This window comes from Lepidochelys kempii, chromosome 24, assembly GCF_965140285.1.
Source record: "Lepidochelys kempii isolate rLepKem1 chromosome 24, rLepKem1.hap1, whole genome shotgun sequence".
Lineage (NCBI taxonomy): Eukaryota > Metazoa > Chordata > Testudines > Cheloniidae > Lepidochelys > Lepidochelys kempii.
The window spans coordinates 3,918,791-3,941,110 of record NC_136403.1 but is presented as its reverse complement, the minus strand read 5'-3'; the positions used below and the strand labels follow the sequence as shown (position 1 = coordinate 3,941,110).

Below are 22,320 nucleotides of genomic sequence, written 5' to 3'. Positions count from 1 at the left end.
GGCTTGGTGTAGGAATCACTGGGTGAGGGTCTCTGGCCTGTGCTAAGCAGGAGATCAGATGATCAGAATGCAAACTATTAATTAAAAATATTGTGGCCATTTTTGGACCCTTTCCCTGTTGGTTTTTGTTTTTCTTTCATCAAAATTTAACATTTTGATATCTTGAAAAGAATTTGACCAGCTCCTTGAAAAACAGGGGAATTCCCTGAAATGGTGTCTCACATCTTCCCCCTCAAAATTCAAATTTTCAAGCAAAATGTTTACATGAAATTTGAAAAATTTGGACCAGCTCCCATTTTAACTTAATGTGAGAGTTGGGTGAGAAATATTCTTTTCCCCCCATGAAAAATGTTAACTCAAATGAAACTGTTTCGGTTGAAGATTTTCTTGAATTTTCCCCCCCTTTCTTTTAGGTTTTCATCAAAAAGCTCAAAACTGAAAAGTTTCAGCTGAAAACAGGAAAATTTATGATTTTCAAGGTTTTTTTTTTTAATGAAAACCTGAAAAATCTAGTTGAAAATAGACATTTTCCTGCAGAAATTTCTATTTAAACAAAAAAAAAAAAGCCATTTTCTCTTGATTATGGAATATTTTCAACCAACTCCACTCTCCTGTTTAGCTCCCATCCCAGACAGACACCATCACTTCCCTTACGGGAGCTTTGGTGGAGCTAATGTTTGTTTGCCATGCCCGGCCAGATCACTGGGCCATCTCTTCTGCTGCCTTATCTGCTGATATATCCGGCCAGACCATTTAGCTTGATATCCTGACCCTTGTCCTTGTGGAACAAAGCAGTCGTCCATCCAATGGGGGTCCTGCCCCACAAGACAGCCCAATGGTCTATCCAATCAGGTATCCAGCCCCACAGAATAGCCCCATGGTTTGTCCAGTCAGGGGTCTTGCTCCACAAGACAAACCAGGGGCCCATGTGCTGCACTATCGCACCAGCTGCTGGATGAGAGCAGATTCTTGGCCCATCTAGTTCGGTAACGGGTCTGCTGCCGAACGGGACCAGGGCAGGGATCTGGCTAGCATCAGATCTTGCCTCCTGGCCAGGTGGGATCAGACCAGTGGCCCCTCTAGTCTGGTTGCCCTTCCGGCTTTGGAGCTGCTTTTCTAACTCCTGTCTGGCCTTGGCCGTAGGTCCGTCTCCTCGGTGTGGTGTCCCAGGGCCAGCCAGCTCTGGTCATTATGGAGCTGATGACCCGAGGGGACTTGAAGAGTTACCTCCGCTCTCTCAGACCGGACGCAGAGGTGGGTGGCTCGCTGGGGCCGGGCCTTGTGCTGTTCTGCTGCCCGGGGCCTGGAAGGCAGGAGCTGGCCGGGGTGGGAGGAGATGAGACCCAAACTCAGGTTGACGCCCTGTCTCTCCTGGGAAGTGGCCAGTCAGCCTATTGATGGGTGGGGAGGGAATGTTAGGGCAGGAGGAAGGTGCTTGTTCTCCGGGAACCCAGGGGGGTTGGCTGGGTGGAGCTGACATCCCTGGATACAGATGTTCTCCATGCACAGAGCGGGGACTGCCTGGGCAGCCGTTCCCCCCTTTACCACTGCTCAGAGCCCCCCAGGCCTGATATGGAGGGGCCACGTCCGGACTTCATGGCCCACTGATTCTCTGTCATCATCCATCCCTTACTGTCTGTCTGTCCATCCATCCCCATATACTCTATATCTATATCCCTCCATCCATCCCCATACTGTCCATTCATCCATCCACCCCTACACATTCTATATGTCTATCTATGCCCGTACCTGCCCTGCTGCCAGACTCCTTAGCTATCCTGTAGGTGATTTAGAATTAGCTTGGAAGAAGATACGCCTCACATTTGGGAGAGGGGGTTGGAAGCTCTCTGGGGCAGGGAACATCTCTTTGCACTGTGTTTGTACAGCCTCTCGCACCACGGGGCCCTATGCCATAGCTGGCTGCTCACCACTCCCACAGTACAGATAATACAAAAATAATTTAGGTCCCAGCTAGGTTGGGTCTCCCGAGCCCATGAAATCCAGACATGGAACTGCCAGGACTCTGGTCCCGTGGTTCCTTCCACAGAAAGTATCCACGGATGTTGATGGAGGGACTTGCGTACCTACCCCTGGGCCCACCCCTCAGTAGCCACATGCCCTTCATCCCCCTCCATTTTGATGTGTCACTCAGAACAACCCTGGCCTGCCCCCCCCATCACTCAAGGACATGATCCAGATGGCAGGGGAGATTGCCGACGGCATGGCCTACCTCAACGCCAAGAAATTTGTGCACCGGGACCTCGCCGCCCGCAACTGCATGGTGTCAGAGGACTTCACGGTGAAGATTGGAGGTGGGTGATGGACATCTCAGTCCTGGGCTGGTCTGGACTCTATCAGCCCCCGCTGACCTTGCAGGGTCAGCCCCTCACTTTATAAACGCCTCTGCAGGTGGTCATTGCATGTAAATTTTTCTGGCCCAAAAGGCTTGGAGTCAGGCCATCACTGAGCAGCGTCCATCTCTGCTTCGGGACACTTGGCACCTGGCTTGCAAAGGGGCTGTGTCCCACTGGAGATGTGGGTGAACACTCAGCATTTCTGAGCATCAGCCCCTGTGTTGTTTTCTCCTCCATGCATAGAAGACAGAGCTTTTTCTGGTGCTCAGCACACAGGACAAGGGGCCCGGACTCTTGGGTTCTTTTCCTAGCATGACTGCTGACTTGGGCAAGTTGCAAAACAGAGCGGGCTGTTGGGGTGTCAGTCCCCTGTCTCCTCGTGCCACAGGGGTGGAAGGCGCCATGTAGATGCCAGTGTTACTAGCAGAGAGCTCAGCGCTAGCCAGGACGGATGGTCCTGGTGAGTGACCTCTTTTCTCCTTGGCTCCTCCTTCCTTGAAAGATTTCGGCATGACCAGAGACATCTATGAGACAGATTATTACCGGAAAGGAGGCAAGGGGCTGCTTCCTGTCCGCTGGATGTCACCGGAAGCCCTGAAGGACGGGATCTTCAACACCCAATCTGATGTCTGGTAGGTGTTCGAGGACCATCGGGACCGATCTGGCCTGTCCAGTATCCTGCTCCCAACAGCAGTGTCACGGAGTCCCCGGGCGATGCTCTGGAACTGTTCCCCATGAAGCCAGGCAGGACTCTGTGGAACTCTCCTTTCTGTGAGCAGACTGTCTTCAGGACACACAGCTCACACAACTTCCACCTTCCTGGGCCTGACCTCGGAGCATTCGGCATCCTCTGCCCCTCCGTGCGCTTCCCACAGCGAGTCCGCCCAGGCGGGGTCCTGGGGAAGCCAGAGGGTCCTGCCCCCCAACTCCATAGTCAGACGTGACTCTCAGCCAGCCAGTAAAACAGAAGGTTTATTAGACGACAGGAACACGGTCTAACACAGAGCTTGTAGGTGCAGAGAACAGGACCCCTCAGATGGGTCCATTTTGGGGGGCAGTGAGCCAGACAACCCAGTCTGCACTTCACTCCATGTCCCAGCCAGCCCCAAACTGAAACCCTCTCCAGCCCCTCCTCCTCTAGGCTTTGTCCCTTTCCCCGGCCAGGAGGTCACCTGATTCCTTTGTTCTCCAACCCTTTAGCTCTCACCTTGCAGGGGGGGAGGGCCCAGGCCATCAGTTGCCAGGAAACAGGGCGTTGGCCATCCTCTGTGTCCAGACCCCTGCACACACCTGCCCTCTAGGGTTCTGCAGTGATCATACACCCTTACCCCACCACCTAGATACTTAAGAACTGCCTAGGGGAAACTGAGGCACCCCCACACTATTCAGAGGAAACATTAAGAACAGTCCTGCTTTGTCACAAACAGACAGTACCTGATGCATCGGAGGAAGATGAGATCCTCCCATAATGCACCTGGCTGACTGAGCAATGCTGGATGGGACATAATAATGATGTGACCGGCATATGAGGGCTCTGGTTTGGTGATTTCTGGTGAGGGTGCGGGGAACCCCACCTCGATGGGTACGCTGCTGCTGCGGCTCTCGGGGGGAGGCAGGAGGCTGATCCAAGCTGTCCCTGTGTCTCGGCAGGTCGTTTGGGGTGGTGCTCTGGGAAATCGCCACGCTGGCTGAGCAGCCCTACCAGGGCTTGTCCAACGAGCAGGTGCTGCGCTTTGTGATGGACAATGGCATCCTGGAGAGGCCTGAGAACTGCCCGGAGAAACTGTAAGTCACTCCCATGCCCCTGAACTCACTGCCTAGGGAAGGAGGCCAGGGAAGAGCCCCCCTCCATGGATGCGTCTGCGTCTGGGGGGCCTTGGCTCAGTTTCCCCTGCCTGTCCTACCCTGGGCTTTAAGTGTAAGGACTGGGTCCAGACATCATTCCACTCCGTCTGGGTCTAACGCCGGTGGCCAGCTCGCGTGAATAGTGCCCATCACCATCACCACTGGCCTGGATGGTGACCTTCCCAGGAGTCTCTAGATAAGACCCAAAGCCGGGGGAGAGCACAGTACTGTGGGCCTCAATTGGCCTTCACCCTGCTCAGTGGAGAACGTGAGTCAGGCCTGGCCCTGCTTCCTAGCAGGGCGGACGCCGCGAGCATGGGCTGGTCCCCCGGCCAGCAGCCTCAGCAGAGAGGCCAAGGGCTGAATGGGAGACCCAGCTCGCCCCTGGGGCACGCCTACAGGGGACACAAGCAGGGCAGTGCGTGGGGACTATTCTGGGGGTGGATGCCCTTAGCCCCTAGGGCACTAAGTCGGGTTCCTGTCCCCGGCTTGAATGCCGGGCGAGGAAGGGCTGCTCCTCCGGCTGGCTGGATCCAACTGAAACCCATCTGTCTCCTCTCTCCCTCCCCCCAGCCACGAGCTGATGAGCTGGTGCTGGCAGCAGAATCCCCGCCAGCGCCCCTGCTTCACCCAGCTTCTGGAGAGCATCAAGGACGACATGACCCCCAGCTTCCGCAACCTCTCCTTCTTCTACAGCGCTGAGAACAAGCGCCGGGGCTCCTGCCAGCCCTCGGATGTGGAGATGGACAACCTGCTGGAGGAGGAGCCGCCCTCCACCCTGGCTGCCCTGCACCTCCCGCTTGCCACCAACGACTGCCCCGGGCCTGCCCTCGCCCCACAGAAAGACCAGGGCTATCCCAGGAACTGCTGTCACTTGAATGGGGCGCCGTGCCTCTGAGAGCCGGGGAGCGCCAGGCCGCGGCTGCTTCCAAAGCCTTCATTGCAGAGAAGACCCCGTAGCTATTATCCGTTCCAAAGGACCATGCAATGGACCGTCTGGTTCCGCCACTGACCTCTCTGGAGGTCCAGGTTCCCAGGGATCCCCAGCACTGATACCCCTTCCACTCATCGCAGCACTGGGATTGGATCTGATCCGCGTGAGCAGCTGGTTGTCATCCCTCCTGGTGGGGGAAAGACCCCGACTGCATCCTAGGAGTCCCTTTGGGTCCCCTGCCTCCTGGATGCCAGGGCTTCTTGCAGGCTTTGAGAGGGACGGCAGAGCAAGAAGCTGATTAACGATTTGGGGGAGATGGTGACTGGGCCTTTGAATTGCAGCCGAGAGTGTCTGGGCAAAGGGGAAACCCGGGGCGCTCCGCGAGCACAGAGCCTGCTCCGTCAGCGACGCTTTCGAGGTGCGGTGCAGGGTGACGGATGCCTAAAACGGACACTCCTGTCGCTGACGGGCAAAGCCATTGGGACGAGCAACGTACTGAGACAGCTCCTTGGCTAGAAAACAATGTCCCACTTCTTGGGGCCCGGACAGCGGAGGGCTGGGCTGTTCCCTGGACACAGGGGTCTTTTCCCCTTCGGTGGGAAATGCAGGCGAGCGGCTGCTCTTGTGGGGTGTGTGGGGCATGGGGACCCTCACCTCTTGTCCTTTGTTTTTTTCTCTTGGTTCTTGTTCGAGTTGTTCGGGGGTGGGGGGGGGTTGAAGGCACTTTGGGATGTTTTCTCCCCTTCCGGCCAAGGCACAGACAGATCCTTAGCTGGGTGGAATCGTCGGTGCCCCGCTGCACTTGACAATTCCAGCTGGGGGGGTGAGGGGTGCTGGGCGCTCCAGGTCTCTACCAGCTCCATAGCTGCCAGCTGCTGGGAGCGATGGCCTCCGGCTTGGAGCCGGCAAGGGCTGGAGGTGGATCCCTGAGACTCGGGCAAGGCTGCGGTTGTGTGGCCTGGCATGCTCAGACACTAACGATGCTTCCAGCCCCTGGGACGCACACACCGAGCCAGGCCTCAGCTGGCGTAACCGGACACAGCTCCGTTGCCTTCGGGGCAGCCGCGGCTGCGGGGGCTCCCAACGGTGACCTGTTTGCTGTTGAATCCCTCCTCCCTTTTTGCCAGGGGAGGAGAAGTTGCATCTCCTGGCTCCCAAGGATGCACGTTCATTCTCTGGGCCGGTCCTAGTTGGGGGTTGGGGGCACTCTCAGTCTCATCACGAGGTGTCTTTCTGAAACCCACCTTGGGACGGTCTATGTTGCAGCCAAGCTTGAGCGAAGGTCCGTAGCTGCTGGCTCCCCCAGATAGAGATCTGCATGGGCAGCAGTGTTCTCTGGGCCAGTGGGGGTTGGCAGGTAGATGGGCTGAAAGCCTCCAGATGTTGTTGTTATTATTTATTATCTGTTGTGAGTGGCGCCTGGGAGCCTCAGTTGCAGCCCAGGACCCCGTGGTGCTAGGTGCTGTACAAACACACACCAAAAAGGTGGTCCCTGCCCTCCGAAGCGGGAAATTTAGATGGCTAGAGAAAATTTTTCCTCTCCAGGCTGCTGATGAAGGGTAAGATCTTCCCAGTCCCACTGAGTCCATTCCCTTTGGAGGCCGGTGGTGCGGTGACTTTAAGGATGGGAAGGGAAAGGCTCCTTGGACCACCCTAGTGTGAAGCAATTCCTCTCCCTCCTTGTCCAATCCTTGTGCTTGGTTGCTGGAAGTCACCCCTACCGCCACCCAGTTCCACGGGAGTTTTGCCTGTGGGATGGCTGGGAGGACTAGCCCCTGAGGTTCAGATGTTCAAGTCCTTCATTCCCCTAATCTCCCCCCCTCCATAACCTGTCTCACCAGCCCTAAGGTGTCTGTTGCTTTTCACCAACCTCCCTGCACGCGCCTTGACATCTTTTTTGTATCAAGGAGATGAAAACTCGGCACCTTGTCCTGGCTGGCTACCTACCAGTGCCAGGTAATTGGGGCTTTGTTCCCCTGGGGACATCAGCGAGGGCTTTGTACGGGACATGGGCAGTATCATTCCTGGTTTCAGCATGAGTCCCATGAGATTTGGTGTTTCTCCTAAAGCTCCAGCTGCTGGAGTCATGTGATGATGTGAGAATCTCTGGTTTAATTTTTTTTTTAAAAAAAGAAGTTTCTGTCTCTCGTGGTTGTGAAGAAAATCTTGGAAACTTGACCCTAAAGGCTTAGAAAGCAGACGGCAAAGGAAAAGAACCCAAGATTTATTTTAAAAAAATCTCATGATTCCCAAGCCAGCCTCAGGAATTTTTGGGGCCTCCCTCATGCTGTCTGAACCCCTGAAGTGGGGGCGTTGTGCCACAGGGCCGGGAAGTCGGACGCTCATTTTGCCATGAAAACTTCACTGCTGAGAGGCTTGAGGCTTCTCCAGCCGTTGTATTTCATGCCATGAAAGTGTCTGTTAATGACAGAGCCTTCCTCCACAGTGGCCCCGGTTGCTGAACAAACTCCGGTCCCCCGATCGTGGTTCCACCACCCTCTTTCAGATCCCCAGCGGGAGATCTGCGAGGACAGAGGTTTACTGATCTTTTTTTTTTTTTTTTAAACATACAAAGGTGATTCTCCCCCCCCGCCCCCTTTTTGTTTCCTGGAGGGAAAGGAAAAAGAAGAAAATGGAAGGCTTTAAACCTGTGTTGGGGGTTGCGGCTGCGGGCGGAAAAGCCCCAGCCGAAGCAGGAATGAAAGCAGGATTGGTCTGGTGAAGAGTTGAAGCCGAGTGGTTATGGAACGCCGAACATCTCCCTCGCCCTTTTCATCAGTAGATCTCAAAGCTCTTTACAAAGGAGAGGGCAGCCCCATTAGCCCCATTGTAGAGATGGGGAAACTGAGGCACAGGGAGGCCAAAGGTCACCCAGCAGAGCCAGGAATTGAGCCCTGATCTCCTGCCCCCTCCATCTGCTTGGCTGCACCGCTTAAAACCTTCAAGCTCTGGACCAAGCCATGTTTTCAGTGACACACCTGCAAACTCAGCGACTTCGGTGGGCGTGACCACAACACGTTTGGTGTGTTATTTGTTGGAGCTGGCTTCTACAAGGGACTTCGGAGAAGCCGGCTGCAGCGACGGCACAGAGAAGTCCAAATAAAGGAGACCGTAAAGCTCAATGGTTTCTTTTCGTCATTGCTCATGCGCATCTGGGTGCCATTGGTGGCAACTTGGTTCCTGCCATGTAGCCGGCCCCCAGCAGGGCTCGTGTGAGGGTCCGTTGACAATGTTCTGTCACAAGTATGCGTGGACCTCATTTGCCAGGCGTTGTCTTAGCCAGCCTAGGACGTAAAGCCAGGGACGCTCCAGGATTAAAAGCAGCCAGCTGTCCAGCTTGAGCTACTGGCTCTGTAGCTGGGGCTCTGACAGTCCCACATCTGTGGATGGGGCAGGGGTGTGTGTAACACATGCTGGCCAGTGGGTTACACAAGCGGTGGTAGTAGGCTGTTATCCTCTGTATGGACTAGCCACTGAAGTTTGAGGTGACATACACCTTTGTTTTTGCTGATACAGACTAACACGGCTACCGTTCTGAAACCTGTCAACGTGCAAGCAGGTTCCTTGGGTTTTATTTTCAGAGCCTGGGGTCAAAGCTGGATTGGTTTGTGGACTGGACTGATGCCGTGACTGGCTCTGATGGGTGACAATCAAAACACACACCGGGTTGGGGAGCGACACAAAGTGACAAGGCTGGGGCGTTGAGGCCTGGGTTATCAGCACCACAATCTTCACTGGGGTAACCTACAGTGTGTGTGTCATGCCCCTGCTCTACCCACTGGCCTGCTCGAGGAGAACAGTCTACTACTGCTGCCAGCGAGGGGTATCCTTCCTTTAGCTCAAGAGGTAGAGAACTGTGTGCGGGTACCACAGGTTGCCTGGCAACCCAGCCCTGCTGTTGGAAGAGGAGAGAGAGGGAGCGAGCCGAGCCGAACGCTGTCCCTGAGCATTAATCCCTTGGGCCTGTGTAGCCCGGTTCACCAGAGGGACAGGGAGGATAAGGGACCTACTACTGGTTGTGGCAGAGAGCTGCGGTGGTGCTAGGCAGAAGCAGACGAAGCAATTGCTTAGGGCCCCAGGCAGCTCCAGGGTGGGGTGGGGGGGCCGATTTAGTGTTACCCCCCAAAACACTGTTCATTTGATTTAACACTGCCTTTTTCACAGGGGGGGGCAGCGTGCGCGGTGTTGCTCTGGTTTGTGGAAATAGTGCAGTTCGTATTTTTAGGGGATGAGTGAGACATAATATGCGGGGGGCAAAATATTCCTGTTTAGGGCACCCAGGGGGCTAGTTCCACGTCTGGCAGCACGTTGGGTTCGCAGAGCTGGGCCAGTCGGGGACTGCAACACTTGGATTCCTTCCCTGCCCCTCCCCGCAGCTTCCAGCCCTCGTCCACCACTCTCAGCCCACGGCCAGTCCTCGCCTGAGTCCCCCCTTGTATGGGGGCGGATGGATGGAAACCGCGATGGGGGCCACGGAGCAGAGAGATGGGAGTCCGTGGCCAGCAAGCAGCAGAGGGCGTGAGACGGACACGCAGCGACTGAGCACGGCCCGGGAACCAGCACCGCATGCATCCCCAGGCCTCTGATCAGCTCTCTGGGAAGCAGCTTAGCTGGGGCTAAATTGGTTTCTTAGCTGGGGCTAAACTGGTTTCATGCTGGCTCCAGAGATCAGCTCCTGGACACGAGGCAACCAGCTCCCTCTTGGGGCTGCAGCCCCGGATGGCAAAGTCAGAGCCACAAGAGGCTGCAGTGTTGTCCATGGGCTCCTGCCTTGAGCCTGGCATCAGGCTTCATTTTGCAGGGAGGGAAGGAGGGAGGGGAGAGCTCAGTGGTTTGAGCATTGGCCTGCTAAACCCAGGGTTGTGAGTTCAATCCTTGAGGGGGCCATTTGGGATCTGGGGCAAAAATTGGGGGTTGGTCCTGCTTTGAGCAGGGGGGTGGACTAGGTGACCTCCTGAGGTCCCTTCCAACCCTGGTATTCTATGATTCTATGAAGGACAAAGACCAATTGAACCAACTCTACTGGAAATATCCCTTGCTGCCTATGAAAAGCCTCCAGCTTCTGGCAGGGCTTGAACAGGGGGAACTTCAGCACCAGAGCACAGACCTCTGGGCCATTGCGGAGCAGCTCCGGCAGCTAGCAGCAGTAGTAGGCTGTTGTTGCCTAGCCAGCAGGCCAGCCAGCAAGAGGAGCCATGATGCACTCAGCGAAGGGGTTATGGTAGCAGAGCGTGAGGTTTTTGCAGATGCTAGTCTGGCTCTGAAACTGAACGTTGGGAGAAGGTCTGGCCATCTCCAGGCGGAGCGAGGATGGGAGCAAAGGATGTGGGCGGCGCGGCATTCGCTCTGGGATTGTCTGCCAAGCAGATAACAGTGATCAGCGTCTCCCCCAGCAGCATGGTCCCCAGCAGTAGGCTGGGCGGGTGTTCCCTGCCCCACTCCTGGGCTAAGGTTTGGGTGGCACTTGGGAGTTGCCAGGCTCTGTGGGACAAACCCTGATCCCCACCCGCAGTCCACTGCAACCCCAGTGCCTCCAAAAGTTGGTGGATCTGCACAGCCATGGACCCACCCCAGCCCTGACCCAGCTCCCCAACTCCCTGCAGCTGCTGTGCCCCATTGCCGCAGCCCTGACCTAGCTCCCAGCACAGAAAGGCAGCTGCCTCTGGGGTGGGGCATGGCAGCTGTTTACCAGCCGTGCAGTGGCGCTTTAGGAGAGGAAGTGAAGAATGCTGTATCTGTTTGAAAAGGGAGCAATGGGATGCTTTCTGAGCTGAGGAGGAGGCAAATCTGGGTTTGGCAAACTTGGGGACAGGGTGACAGTGGGAGGAGCCTGGGATGGGTAGGCGGAGCATCTGACAGAGAGAGAAAATTACTGGGGCTGTTGAAGAGGGGGAGCGGGACAGACACTGTTCACTGAAGGCCGGAACTCAGCCCTCTGCTGGATCCAAGGGTCTGGGTGCAATGCCAGTAGCCAGCCAGGGCTCAAGGTCACACAGTCAGGCTTGGAACGGAACCCAGGTGTCCTGCCTCCCAGTCCCTTTCTCCAGCCACTAAGCCACCTTCCCCTCTCAGAGCTGCGAGTGGAACCCAGGAGTCCTGACTAGTGCAGTTGGTCACCATGAGTGTCTGAAAAGGCTGTGCTATTCCTCCGTAGCAGTGCCCAGGGCGGCATGAGGAGAGCCAAGCTGTCCCACAGGGACCAGCCATGTCTGCAGGCCCCCGGCCGGGTTAGTGGCTGAGCTGGGGCTGGACGCCGGCTCCACTCTTCACTCTGCTGCCCTTAGGGTCACAGAGATGCGCTGCACCTGCATGCCCCGGGGTGGGGGCAGAAGCTGCCAGCCTGGGCAGCTGCAAGGAGCTGGGAGCATCCTTTTGGCCCAGGGCAGCCCCAGCCCAGCCTCCCACCTCCCCCTGCACTGGCTGGCCTGGCAGGCTGGGAGCATGTGTACAGGGATTGCCTGGCTTAAAGGCAGGGAGGAGCCTGCGTCTCCCCAGCAGGACCCCCTCCTGGGATGCAGTGTAACGGATCCCCTGGCACTGCCCCCTGGATGGGAGCTGCCATGCCTTGGAAGAGACGTAAAACCCCGCCCCGGCCCCCTGGGCATTGCATCCCAGCACTCTCTGCGGCAGAGCGAGCCTGGTGTTCTGGGTAAATGCCAACGTGAGGATTTGACACTGTGATTCTCTTCAGTCCCCTCTACAGCACTGTCAGGATGCAGGGTCTTCCTCCACCTGCTGCCCTAAATGGCTGGGCAGCATTGCTGGGAGATGGTAATCAGCTGCCACCTTCCATGCCAGAGGGGGCTGCCCCTCAGTGGTGGATGGACTGATTTCTCTGTGCATTGCAAAGACGTCTAATCTCTGCCTCATCATGGGGCCTCCAGCAGACCCTGGTACCGCAGTCCCTGGCGGTGCGTACCCAGGGCACCACGGCTCAGCGAGTGGAGAACCGCAGCAGAACTGCTGTCCGTGGATGGACCGAGCTGCCTGTCCTTGTCCCATCCCATGATGTAGCATGGGGAAAGAACATGGGCCAGTAGCCAGGGTACTGGAATGCCAGTTAGGAGACCCCCTCCTGTCTCAGTTTCCCGAGCTGTACAATGGGGGCAGTGATATGCAACCACTTCTGTGCAGGACTGGGCTCTGGACCTGGCTCGCAGGGGGCCTTGAGCTCACCAATCAATGATCTGACACTCCAAATAGCACGAGCGCAGGTGGGCGAAGGCAGCCGGTTCCCAAGCTTAGTAGCCGATCGATAATTTGCAGAGGTGGGTTGGGGGTACAACTGTGTGCTCAGCAGGCTCAAGGCCCCTGCTGTGTGGGCTGGGGAGGCCGGGACTCTCAGCAACGGTCCCAGCTGGCAGCATCTCATCCCCTTAGAGATCAGTGACCCAGAAATTACCCATGAACCCGTATGGCCCTGCAGGAGCAGAGGGCTGGGATCTCATTGCCCTGTGGGAAAGGACAGGTAGGCCCACCCGCTAGACTAGGCCACCCTGCTTTCCCCAAGCTGGGCACAGAACCCAGGAGTCCTGACTCCTTCCTGTCTTTAGCCATCCACCGCTTGCTCTTTGTAAGCACCGTCCCCTCTGCTGCAGATGGTGCCTCGCTTCCCATTCGGGCTCGGTGTGCGGCTGCCAGGGGGTGGCGGGGAGCCTGGTTACCCCACCAGGGAATCCTGGGCATTTCCATGATGGGGTGGGGGGGTCAGCTTTTGATCTTTGAACACTTGGGGGTGGCCGCAGGGGGGGAACCCTCAAATCCAGAGGTGATGGATTTGAGGGAGGAAACACCCAGTTTGGGTGCCCTAACGGCCTTAACTCTGCCCCATGGCAGACCCTCTGCATCCCTCACTGGCATACCACGAATGAAGCTGCATGGGAATGACGCCTCTGGCAGTAGGAGGGGAGGCGGTGCTGCCTAGTGGCGACAGCAGTGGCCTGGCAGCGGGGAGACCTGCGTTCTATTCCCAGCTCTGGCCCGCTGGCCCAGCTCCGTGCCTCAGTTTCCCCACCCGTAAAACGGCCTCCCTCCGTCTAGCACGTTGAGATCCACCGATGAATCGTGCCAGGGCCGGTTATTAATGGCCGCGCTTTCCTGGAATTCTCCCTCAGCGAGGGATTCATCACTTCGCATCAGGCAAGAACACGATCTGAGACGCAGGCGGGCCCTGCCCCCTCCCTCCCGCCCCCACTTCCAAGAAGGTGGGAAGGGGGAGAGAGGCTCTGACAGGCTCCCGAAGGACGGGAGGGAGGAAGAGACGCACCGACCCGGGAGTCACATCTCTAAAATGCAGCCACCTCTGGTGCGCAGCCGGAAGACGCTGGGTGTGCGGGGCGGGGCGGGCTCGGGCTGCAAGGCCCCTCCTCAGCCCTGTTCCTTGCCGCCCGCTGCCTGCGCCCCCGGGGGGCTGGGGATCAAGGGGCGGGATTTGCAGAAACCCCTTTTCCATCCAGGGGTCCCTAGGCTCGGCCAAGCCCGTGTGAAGTGAAGGGGGGGGGGATCCAGAGCCTTTGTGTGGCGGTGTGATGGGGGGGAGCTGTAGGGAGGGGGTGTGTGATGGGGGTGTGCAGGGAGCGTGTGTGTGTGTGGGGGGGCGTGTGTGTCAGGTATGTGAGACTCGTGTCTGCGTTGCGCGAGTTGTGGGTGGGGCGGGGGGGTGCAGGCGTGTGTTGGGGCGAGGGGACAGCGCCCCTCACTGAGCCCCTCCCGCCCCACGGGGGCCAGGGGGTTATGGGCCGTGTCGGGGTCACTGAGCTCTAAGGCCGGAGGCGCTGCCAGCTGGGGCTTGTCTGTCAGCTGAAGAAAGGCTCGGGGGGGGGGCGTGACCCCCTGAACCCCCTGGCTCTAGGGCAGGGCCAGGGCCTGGGGCTGAGCCCGACCCAGCACCAGGAGGGCAGGAGGGTCTCCCGGGTCGGGGCAGGCGCCCCACGCGTCTTAGCTGAGGACTTCCACGGAACCTGACTCACGGGCCGCCTCCCGCGCCCACGGTGTGCCAGGCTCCTGGAAATCCCGCCCCGCCCCGGCTGCAACGCAGCTGGGGATCCTGGGGGCCCAGCCCGAGCCCCGGAGCCGCCTGCCCCACGGCTGACGGCACCACCGGTGCCCCCTGGTATTCCAGCCCCGCTCTGCCATCACCCCTCAGCCCTGCCCCGCTGCCCCGCCCCTGCTAGCCCAGCCCTGGGCTCCCCCCAGCTCTGCCGGTGCCCCTCACTCCCGACCCCCAGCCCCAGGGTATCCCAGCCCTGCCCCCCCAGCTCTGCCGGTGCCCCTCACTCCCGACCCGCAGCCCCCTGCTGCCCCAGCCTTGGGATCCCCCCCAGCTCAGCTGATACCCCTCAATACTGACCCACAGCCCCTTCCCCCCCCGCTATCCCCTCCTGGGCTCCCCCTCTCCACAGCTCTGCCGGTGCCCCTCACTCCCGACCCGCAGCCCCCTGCTGCCCCAGCCTTGGGATCCCCCCCAGCTCAGCTGATACCCCTCAATACTGACCCACAGCCCCCTCCCCCCCGCTATCCCCTCCTGGGCTCCCCCTCTCCACAGCTCTGCGGGTGCTCCTCACTCCTGACCCGCAGCCTCCTGCTGTCCCAGCCTTGGGATCCCCCCCAGCTCAGCTGATACCCCTCAATACTGACCCACAGCCCCTTCCCCCCCCGCTATCCCCTCCTGGGCTCCCCCTCTCCACAGCTCTGCGGGTGCTCCTCACTCCTGACCCGCAGCCTCCTGCTGTCCCAGCCTTGGGATCCCCCCCAGCTCAGCTGATACCCCTCAATACTGACCCACAGCCCCTTCCCCCCCCCGCTATCCCCTCCTGGGCTCCCCCTCTCCACAGCTCTGCCGGTGCCCCTCACTCCCGACCTGCAGCCCCCTGCTGTCCCAGCCTTGGGATCCCCCCCAGCTCAGCTGATACCCCTCAATACTGACCCACAGCCCCTCCCCCCCCGCTATCCCCTCCTGGGCTCCCCCTCTCCACAGCTCTGCCGGTGCCCCTCACTCTCGACCCGCAGCCCCCTGCTGTCCCAGCCTTGGGATCCCCCCCAGCTCAGCTGATACCCCTCAATACTGACCCACAGCCCCCTCCCCCCGCTATCCCCTCCTGGGCTCCCCCTCTCCACAGCTCTGCGGGTGCTCCTCACTCCCGACTTGCAGCCCCAGGGTATCCCAGCCCTGCCCCCCCAGCTCTGCCGGTGCCCCTCACTCCCGACCTGCAGCCCCCTGCTGTCCCAGCCTTGGGATCCCCCCCAGCTCAGCTGATACCCCTCAATACTGACCCACAGCCCCCTCCCCCCCGCTATCCCCTCCTGGGCTCCCCCTCTCCACAGCTCTGCGGGTGCTCCTCACTCCCGACTTGCAGCCCCAGGGTATCCCAGCCTTGCCCCCCCAGCTCTGCCGGTGCCCCTCACTCCAGACCCGCAGCCCCACGGTATCCCTGCCCTGCCCCCCCCAGCTCTGCCGGTGCCCCTCACTCCCGACCCGCAGCCCCCCTTCCTCTCCCACCCTTGGCTGTCCGGCCGGGTTGCAGATCGGGCTGTTTGGCGCTGGCTGCTGGCGGATCCCCATCCCCGCTCTCCCCGGAGCGGTGCCCCCCCGGGGGGTTTGCAGAGCCAGCGCCGGGCTCCCTGGCCAGCCCCAGCCCTCAGCCTCCCACCGCCCGGCGGCTCCCGGGGGGCGTGTTGGGGAGACGCAGGCTCCGCCCCGCCCAGCCCGATCCTGCCTCTGCCTTTAAGCCGGGCGCCCCCCCCCCCCCCCGCACACACGCTCCCAGCCGGTGCCGGGCGAGGTGGGGAGCGAGAGGCGCCGGGCAGCGCGATGCCGGTTCCCCGCAGGATGCCCCCGGCTCCGGGCTGCTGCCCCGCCTGGCTGCTGCTGGCCTGGCTGCTGCTGGCCCTGGGCTGGGCGGCCCCCTGCCCCGGGGCGTGCAGGTGTTACGGGGCCACCTCGCTCCAGTGCCTGGAGCCCAACCGCGTCCGCGGGCTGGGCGAGCTGGTGGGGACGGAGAACTTCACCGAAGTGTGAGTGGGGCGGGAGCGGGAGCTGGCAGCGACCCCCCCAGTGACCGTGGTGGGGAGGGGGCAGGAGCTGGCAGCGGACCCCCCCCCCCAGTGGCAGGGCGGGGTGGTGGTGGTGGAAGATGCCAGCGCACCCCCCCCACCCACCCAGTGACCGGGGTGGGGCCAGTGTGGGGGAGCCATAACTCGTGGGGGGCACCTTGGCAGGTGGACGTGGGGCACGGGGCTGTCGTGGAGGGGCGGGGAGGTGGTATCGGGGTCGGGGACCCAGGAGATCGGGGTGCAGGGAGCAGGGATGTTTTTGGAGAGGGGACATTAGGGGGATGTTATGTGGGGGAGGCTCAGAGATGTAAAGGGTGGAGACCCCCCCAATCCAACCCCCAGGGCTCCCCCAAGCTGGCCATAAGTGGGTGCCCAGGGCTCTGAACTGACCCGTCCCATGCCCCTGCTCCAGGCTGGGTGCTGGGGGGATGGATGGGCGACAGACCCCATGTGTAGCTTGTGTCCGCCCCAGTTAGGATCGGAGCAGACTGGGGAGACCCCACCCCCTGGGACCAGGCGGGGAACCGCTCTCCTTCTCAGGTCCCCTAGCTGCACCCCTGTCCATCCCACGCAGGCTCAGGCCCCCCATGCAGGGGTGGATTTAGAACAGCCCCTGTGCTGGGGCATGGGGCAGCCAGCCCCACAGCCTGGCACAGCCCAGAAGGGGGAGGGGAGCCAGCAGCGCTCTGGGTGGGTAGGACAATGCCCTGGCTGGCTCTGTGGGTGTGGCAATGGGGATGTGATGCTGCCCCCTACACAGGCTGCCCCACAGAAGGGAGAAGCAGGGGCTGGGGAACAGGGGTCCAGCCCCAGGTGCTCTTTGCAGGGCGTATGGGCGTTATGGGGGGACAGGAGCCCAGCGTGGGCTTTGCATTGAGCTCTCCCTGCCCAGCTCGCTGGGGAGTTTGGGGGCAGGGGGAGCCTGATCCTCCCTCTGGTGCGGGATGCCACCAGCTCAGGCCGGCCGTGCTTTGTGCCCAACGACAGCTGGGGCCCTTGGCAAACAGAGTGTGGGGCGGAGGGCTGGGTAGGGGCAGGGTGAGCACCGGACGCTGGTATTTCTGTGGGGAGCAGGATGTTCTCGATTTTAGATCTACCCCCGAAGTGCGGGATGGGGGTGGTTTATGCCCAGCTAGTCCGGCTGTTACAATATGGATCGTCCCATGCCCAAGGTTCCCCTTCTCCATGACACCCCCTGGACCTTATTGGTTGCCCCCAAGCGACTTCCCCCCCATTAGGGGCTCACAAGACCCCACCCCACCCCCATTTCCCTACAGGGTGGATCATGAGGAGAAGCTGCTCTCTGGGAGAAGCGTGTTGGCTGTACTAGGTAGGGTCTAGTGGGTTGGGGGTGTGTGTGTGGGGGGGGAGGGGGCTGGGAGCCAGGACTCCTGGGTCCTGTCCCTGGCTCTGGGAGGGGAGCAGAGTCTGGTCACAGCAGGGCCACATTCCTGGTGCGGGGAAGGAGTGGGGGCTGGGGGTTAGTGTAGACCATGGGGCAGCAGGACTCCTGGGTTCAGTTCCTGGCTCTGACCCTCCCCTGCTGTGTCATCTCCAGCTGCTCCCCTCCCCGCCCCTCTGGTCCCTGCTTGTGAATGGGGCTGGCCCTGCCCTGCTGGGGGATCCTTCCTGAGAGCAGCGGCTGTGGCCTCCAGCTACTGACTGTCTCTGTGAGAAGCCCTTGCCACCCCTGGCTGATGCTGTAGCATGCACGGCCTGTCATCCTCTTCCCTCCCCCGTGTCTGCTCCCCTCACCCCCATAGCAGGGTGGGGGCTGTGCTCCTGGGAGGGGCCCCCCGGCCCTGCTTGAACAGGGGGCACCAGGCTCGATCCCCATCTGGTGTAAATGGGTCTCGCTCCAGGGGAGTCAGTGGGGCCAGGGCCCCAGCCACGGTCAGTCCCTGAAACCTGCTGAGGATCAGGGCAGCTCTTGCTTTAGGCCCATGCTGCTGTATCTGGGCGGGATTCCCGGCTTTGGGGCCAACTGTTACTCGCCCCCAACCCCCTGGTGCACTGAGGAGCCAGGCGGTCAGACCCTCCCATGCTGGGTGTTTGCCGCAGGGCCCGGCAGGCTGCCCCGGGGCTCTGTCTACACTGGGCTCTGGCAGGCTTCGGTGGCTCTGCCGAGGCTGCTCCCAGTTTGTTGTGAGCAGCATGGGACGAGGCGGGAGGCAGAATCCCTTGTGCTTAAAGCCCATTACGAGGCATCAAAAGAGCCAGGTGGTGCGGGCAGGTCAGCCCCTGTGGAGCCTTGCAGAAGGTCCTGCCCTTCTCCTGCCTCAGTTTCCCAGTCTGTACAGTGGGAAGGATGCTGACCCTAGCTTGGGGGGCGGGCGCTGCTGGCGTGAATGGGTTAACGTCTGCATTGGGTGCTGAAGGGCAGGGGTCAGAGGCCAGCTTTGTGGCAGGGAGTTGGACGGGGACCCACTAAACTCACTGCAGCCTGGAGATGCTGGGTCACAAGCTTTTCCCACAGTGCTGCATGGAGAACATGCGGGTTCATTTCCAGTTCGCTGGCCCAGCTGGGAATCAGGCCCTGGTATTCACCTTGCTTGTGCACATCCATGGGCGTTTGACGAATGCATCCATTTCCCCCTGGGTGGCTCTGGCATCCCTTCCCACCCCAGCTGAGCTCCATGCTCTGCTGGACCTTTCCAGCCTCCAGGAGAGCCGTGGATCCTGCGTTTATCTGCGCCTTGTCCAATCCTGCCACAGGGGGGGTGTAAGTCAGCATAGCTTCTGGGGCAGACCCACGGGCGGCGGGTTGGGCCGGTCTGCTCCAAGTGCCAATGCCATCTGCCCGTGCACGGCTGGGGGTGGCCGGGGCGAGCCTGCATGGCTCCCGGGGCTGTGGTAGGGGGTTGAGAAACCTGGTTTGTGGAGCACCGTCTAGTTTGCAGCCGGTGACTCTCTGGGCTCAGTTCGTTGCATTTCCTTTGTGTTCCCCTTCACAAAGAGCCTGGCGGGAGCCACGCAATGCAGCGCTCCTGGGGCCCTGTCGTGTCACTGGGGGTCAGTTTCAGGGGGGACTCCTGCCTGCAAATCCACACCCCGACATCCCCTCCAGTTCTGGCTTGCCCTAGAAGGGTCCACCCTAGAAGGGTCCGGTCTCCCCCAGACGTTCCTGCCCCCAGCCCATTTGTGGTGGACCCTCCCACCCCCAGCGCTCCCAGGGTCCCGCCTGGCTCTGATCCTGGCCTGTGCTCCAGCCCTGCTCCTGTGTGGGGCGGAGGGCCCCAGCCCCCATCCTGCAAAGCACTTAAGTGCCTGCTTCAATTGAAGCTCTTGGGAAGGAGCCCCATGGAAACCAAGCGGCCTCTCCCCGGGCTGACAGTTAAGCATGGCACTGGAGCTGAGCCAGAGCGCTGGGCACTGCGTGGAGGAGAGATTTACCTGCTGCTGGGGTGGGCGGTGGGTCCTGGCAGTGCCAGCGATGGGGCACTTTGGATGCCAGCTCAGTGAAGGTTTAGAGGAAAGGGCCGATCCGCTGGGGTGTGTGGCATGGGAGTGAGGCTAGAAAGGAGTGAGGGCGTGGAGTGGCATTTAAATTCTGACCATTGGGCCGTGGTCAGAATAGACCTGCATCCTTTTATGGATCATTTATTGATCAGAAGCAAATTCCCATCATAACAAAAGCTAATTATTACGGCCATGCTAGGGGTATCTTAGCTAAGTGACTTAGGAACCTAAACCCTTTTCAAACCCCATTTTCAAAAGGCCTGGCTCATCAAAGCTGTGTCTACACCCGTGGTTCTCAACCAGGCGTACACGTACCCCTGGGGCTACGCAGAGGTCTACCAGGGGGTACATCAGCTCCTCTAGATCTTTGCCTAGTTTTACAACGGGCTACATAAAAAGCCCTAGCGAAGTCAGTACCAACGGACATTTCATACAGCCAGTGACTTGTTTATACCGCTCTATGCACTGAAATGTAAGTACAAGCTTTATATTCCAATTGATTTATCTTACAATTACATGGTCAACGTGAGAAAGTCGGCAATTTGTCAGTACCAATGAGCTGTGACACTGTTGTGTTTTTATGTCTGGTTTTGTAAGCAAGTCGCTTTTAAGTGAGGTGAGACCTGGGGGTACGCAGGACAAATCAGCCTCCTGAAAGGGGGACAGTCGTCCGAGGTTTTGAAAATGTTTCTCTGCTTCTTCACGAGAGATTCTCCCCTCCGCCGGATCCCTGTGCCAGGCTCCCTGGGTCATTAGTTTTCCATCCCCCTCGGCTATACCAGGCCCTGGAGAGCAGAATGGGCCCAGCATGGGAGCTCGGCCCAGACCCCTTCCCTATGGGGCAATGCTTTTAGTTCATGCCCCAGCAGCTTGATTCAGTCTCAGGGGCTGGAGTTAGTGGAGGCAAGGGGGGCCTTTCTGAGGGCAGTGACCCGCAGCTGGGTCTCAGGGCTCATGTGAGACAGCCAGGAGCTAAGCTGTGGCCCGCGGGGAGTGACACTGCTTCCTGGGCCAGCAGGACCGAGAAATAGTGAGGGCAGCGATGGCAGGATTCAGTGCGGCTTTTGCACCTGCTGGAGGGCGGGTCTCAGCCTCCCTGATTGTTTAGATCAGAGCAAGACCCAAAGGGCAAAAAACCCGCAGGTCTCCCGTTCTCTGAGTCTCCTCTTCCTTTCCCCTTCGCATCTCCAGGCAGGGTTTGCAGCAGGGCCGTGTGTGGGGCTCGCCCGACATTCAACGACTCTGTGCAGGGAACGGGACGGGGAGCGATTTTTGTAACCACTCGACGTCACCTGACTCGGGGTGCGGGGGAAACACTTCGGTCGGGAAATGGAAATAACGAGCCAGTAACTAGAGTCGCTCTTGAAGGCAAAGCTCCCTGGGGCGGGGAGTGGAATCCAGCCCCAGGAACAGCCTCCAGTGGCTTCCACCCATCAATCTCAAAGCACAGGAAAGGTTGTGACATGGCCCCCTATTTTACAGCTGTGGAAACTGAGGCACAGAGAGGTGAACACTCAGGAATAGGACCCAGGCATCCTGAGCCCCACACCAGCACCCTCTGGCCCGCCCCGGTGGGAAAATGGCTGAGTGCCGAGGCCTGGTAGCTCTGCGGCTGGGGACAGATGCCGGGAGCTTCGCGCGGGTCGCTGTGGAGATGGCAGTGCCGCAGGGCGATGACATAAAGCAGCAGGAGAGCGGGTGATAATGATGAAATAAGGCCCCTTGATGGCCAAAGGGAGCCGGGGCTGTAAATCAGGCCCAGCGGCTCTCAGCTCCTGCCGCTGTGGGGGAGGTGTGTGTGGGGCGGGCCATTGTCCCGTGCTAATGACCCTGCAGCAGCCTGGCTGTAGGGACTGTGGCTGCTGTAGGAGGCTGAATTTAGGGCTGGAGGGGCTGGGTGCTGGGGGCTTGGGTGGGGGATGAGCTGAGGATGGGGGCTTAGTTCTCAGTGACACCCAGGCTCCCCAGGCTGCTCCGACAGCATAAAGGGCCCTTAAAGGAAGGGGAAAACAGTCCCCTGGGAATCCCACCCAGCACAAGGGGCCTCCTGGCCAAGGTGAACCTGGCACAAGGGCTCTGCACACCCCCCAGCCCCTGGCAGAGGGGGGTGGATCGAGGCCATGGCTGCAGCGCACTGCCCTTTGTGGGTATTCCCTGTCCCCCTGGGGCCATGAGGAGCAGAGTGAGAGTTAGAGTAGCCTAGAGGCTGCTCTGAGTGACTCCAGGGGCCTGGCAGGGCCCAGAATACGTGGTGCACAAAAATGGCTCAAGCCCCAGTTTCCTGCTCTATCTGCTCCCTGAGCTTTGTAAATGCGAGTTGGAGGAGCCCAGGGCTGGGATAGCAGGGGACTGCAGGTCGGGATCGAGGGGCACTGGCAGAGCTTGGCCCCTGCCCCATTACGCCTGGGTCTAGCCGGTGCTCCTAGCCGCTCCCTGGGTGTTCCACGGATGTAGCGTGTGTCAAGTAACTCCATGCGTCAGCCTGTGGGCCTGACCCAGAGCCCTGGGGTGGGGTTCACGAGGGGGACACAGCGCTGCCCCCTAGGCCAATCTGCTCATCCCCTAGACTGCCCTTCCTCTGGCACCCCTCTTAACAGGCACGTGTGTTCAGCCCCCTCCCGCTCGGTGGGAACCTGTCGGTTCTCCCCTGTACCATCGGGAAGGCGTCCCGGCAGA

The 22,320-nt window shown here is 59.9% G+C and overlaps 2 protein-coding genes across 3 annotated transcripts in view; both read left to right on the top strand.

Moving 5' to 3' along the window:
• INSRR (insulin receptor related receptor) overlaps positions 1 to 8,247 on the top strand; it is a 39,748-nt gene extending 31,501 nt beyond the window's left edge. Inside the window, exons 18-22 of one of the 2 annotated variants that reach the window (XM_073322749.2) lie at positions 1,144 to 1,254; positions 2,153 to 2,312; positions 2,857 to 2,986; positions 4,005 to 4,139; positions 4,896 to 8,247. In XM_073322749.2, the coding sequence (XP_073178850.2) occupies positions 1,144 to 1,254; positions 2,153 to 2,312; positions 2,857 to 2,986; positions 4,005 to 4,139; positions 4,896 to 5,097 (738 nt within the window). In that variant the 3' untranslated portion in view covers positions 5,098 to 8,247. Of the gene's footprint in view, positions 1 to 1,143; positions 1,255 to 2,152; positions 2,313 to 2,856; positions 2,987 to 4,004; positions 4,140 to 4,772 lie in introns of both variants that reach the window. The other variant, XM_073322748.2, reaches the window with a different exon arrangement.
• A 7,696-nt stretch (positions 8,248 to 15,943) lies between these two features.
• NTRK1 (neurotrophic receptor tyrosine kinase 1) overlaps positions 15,944 to 22,320 on the top strand; it is a 29,376-nt gene continuing 22,999 nt past the window's right edge. Inside the window, exon 1 of the mRNA XM_073323484.2 lies at positions 15,944 to 16,146. Coding sequence (XP_073179585.2) covers positions 15,944 to 16,146 — 203 coding nt within the window. The remainder of the gene's footprint in view (positions 16,147 to 22,320) is intronic.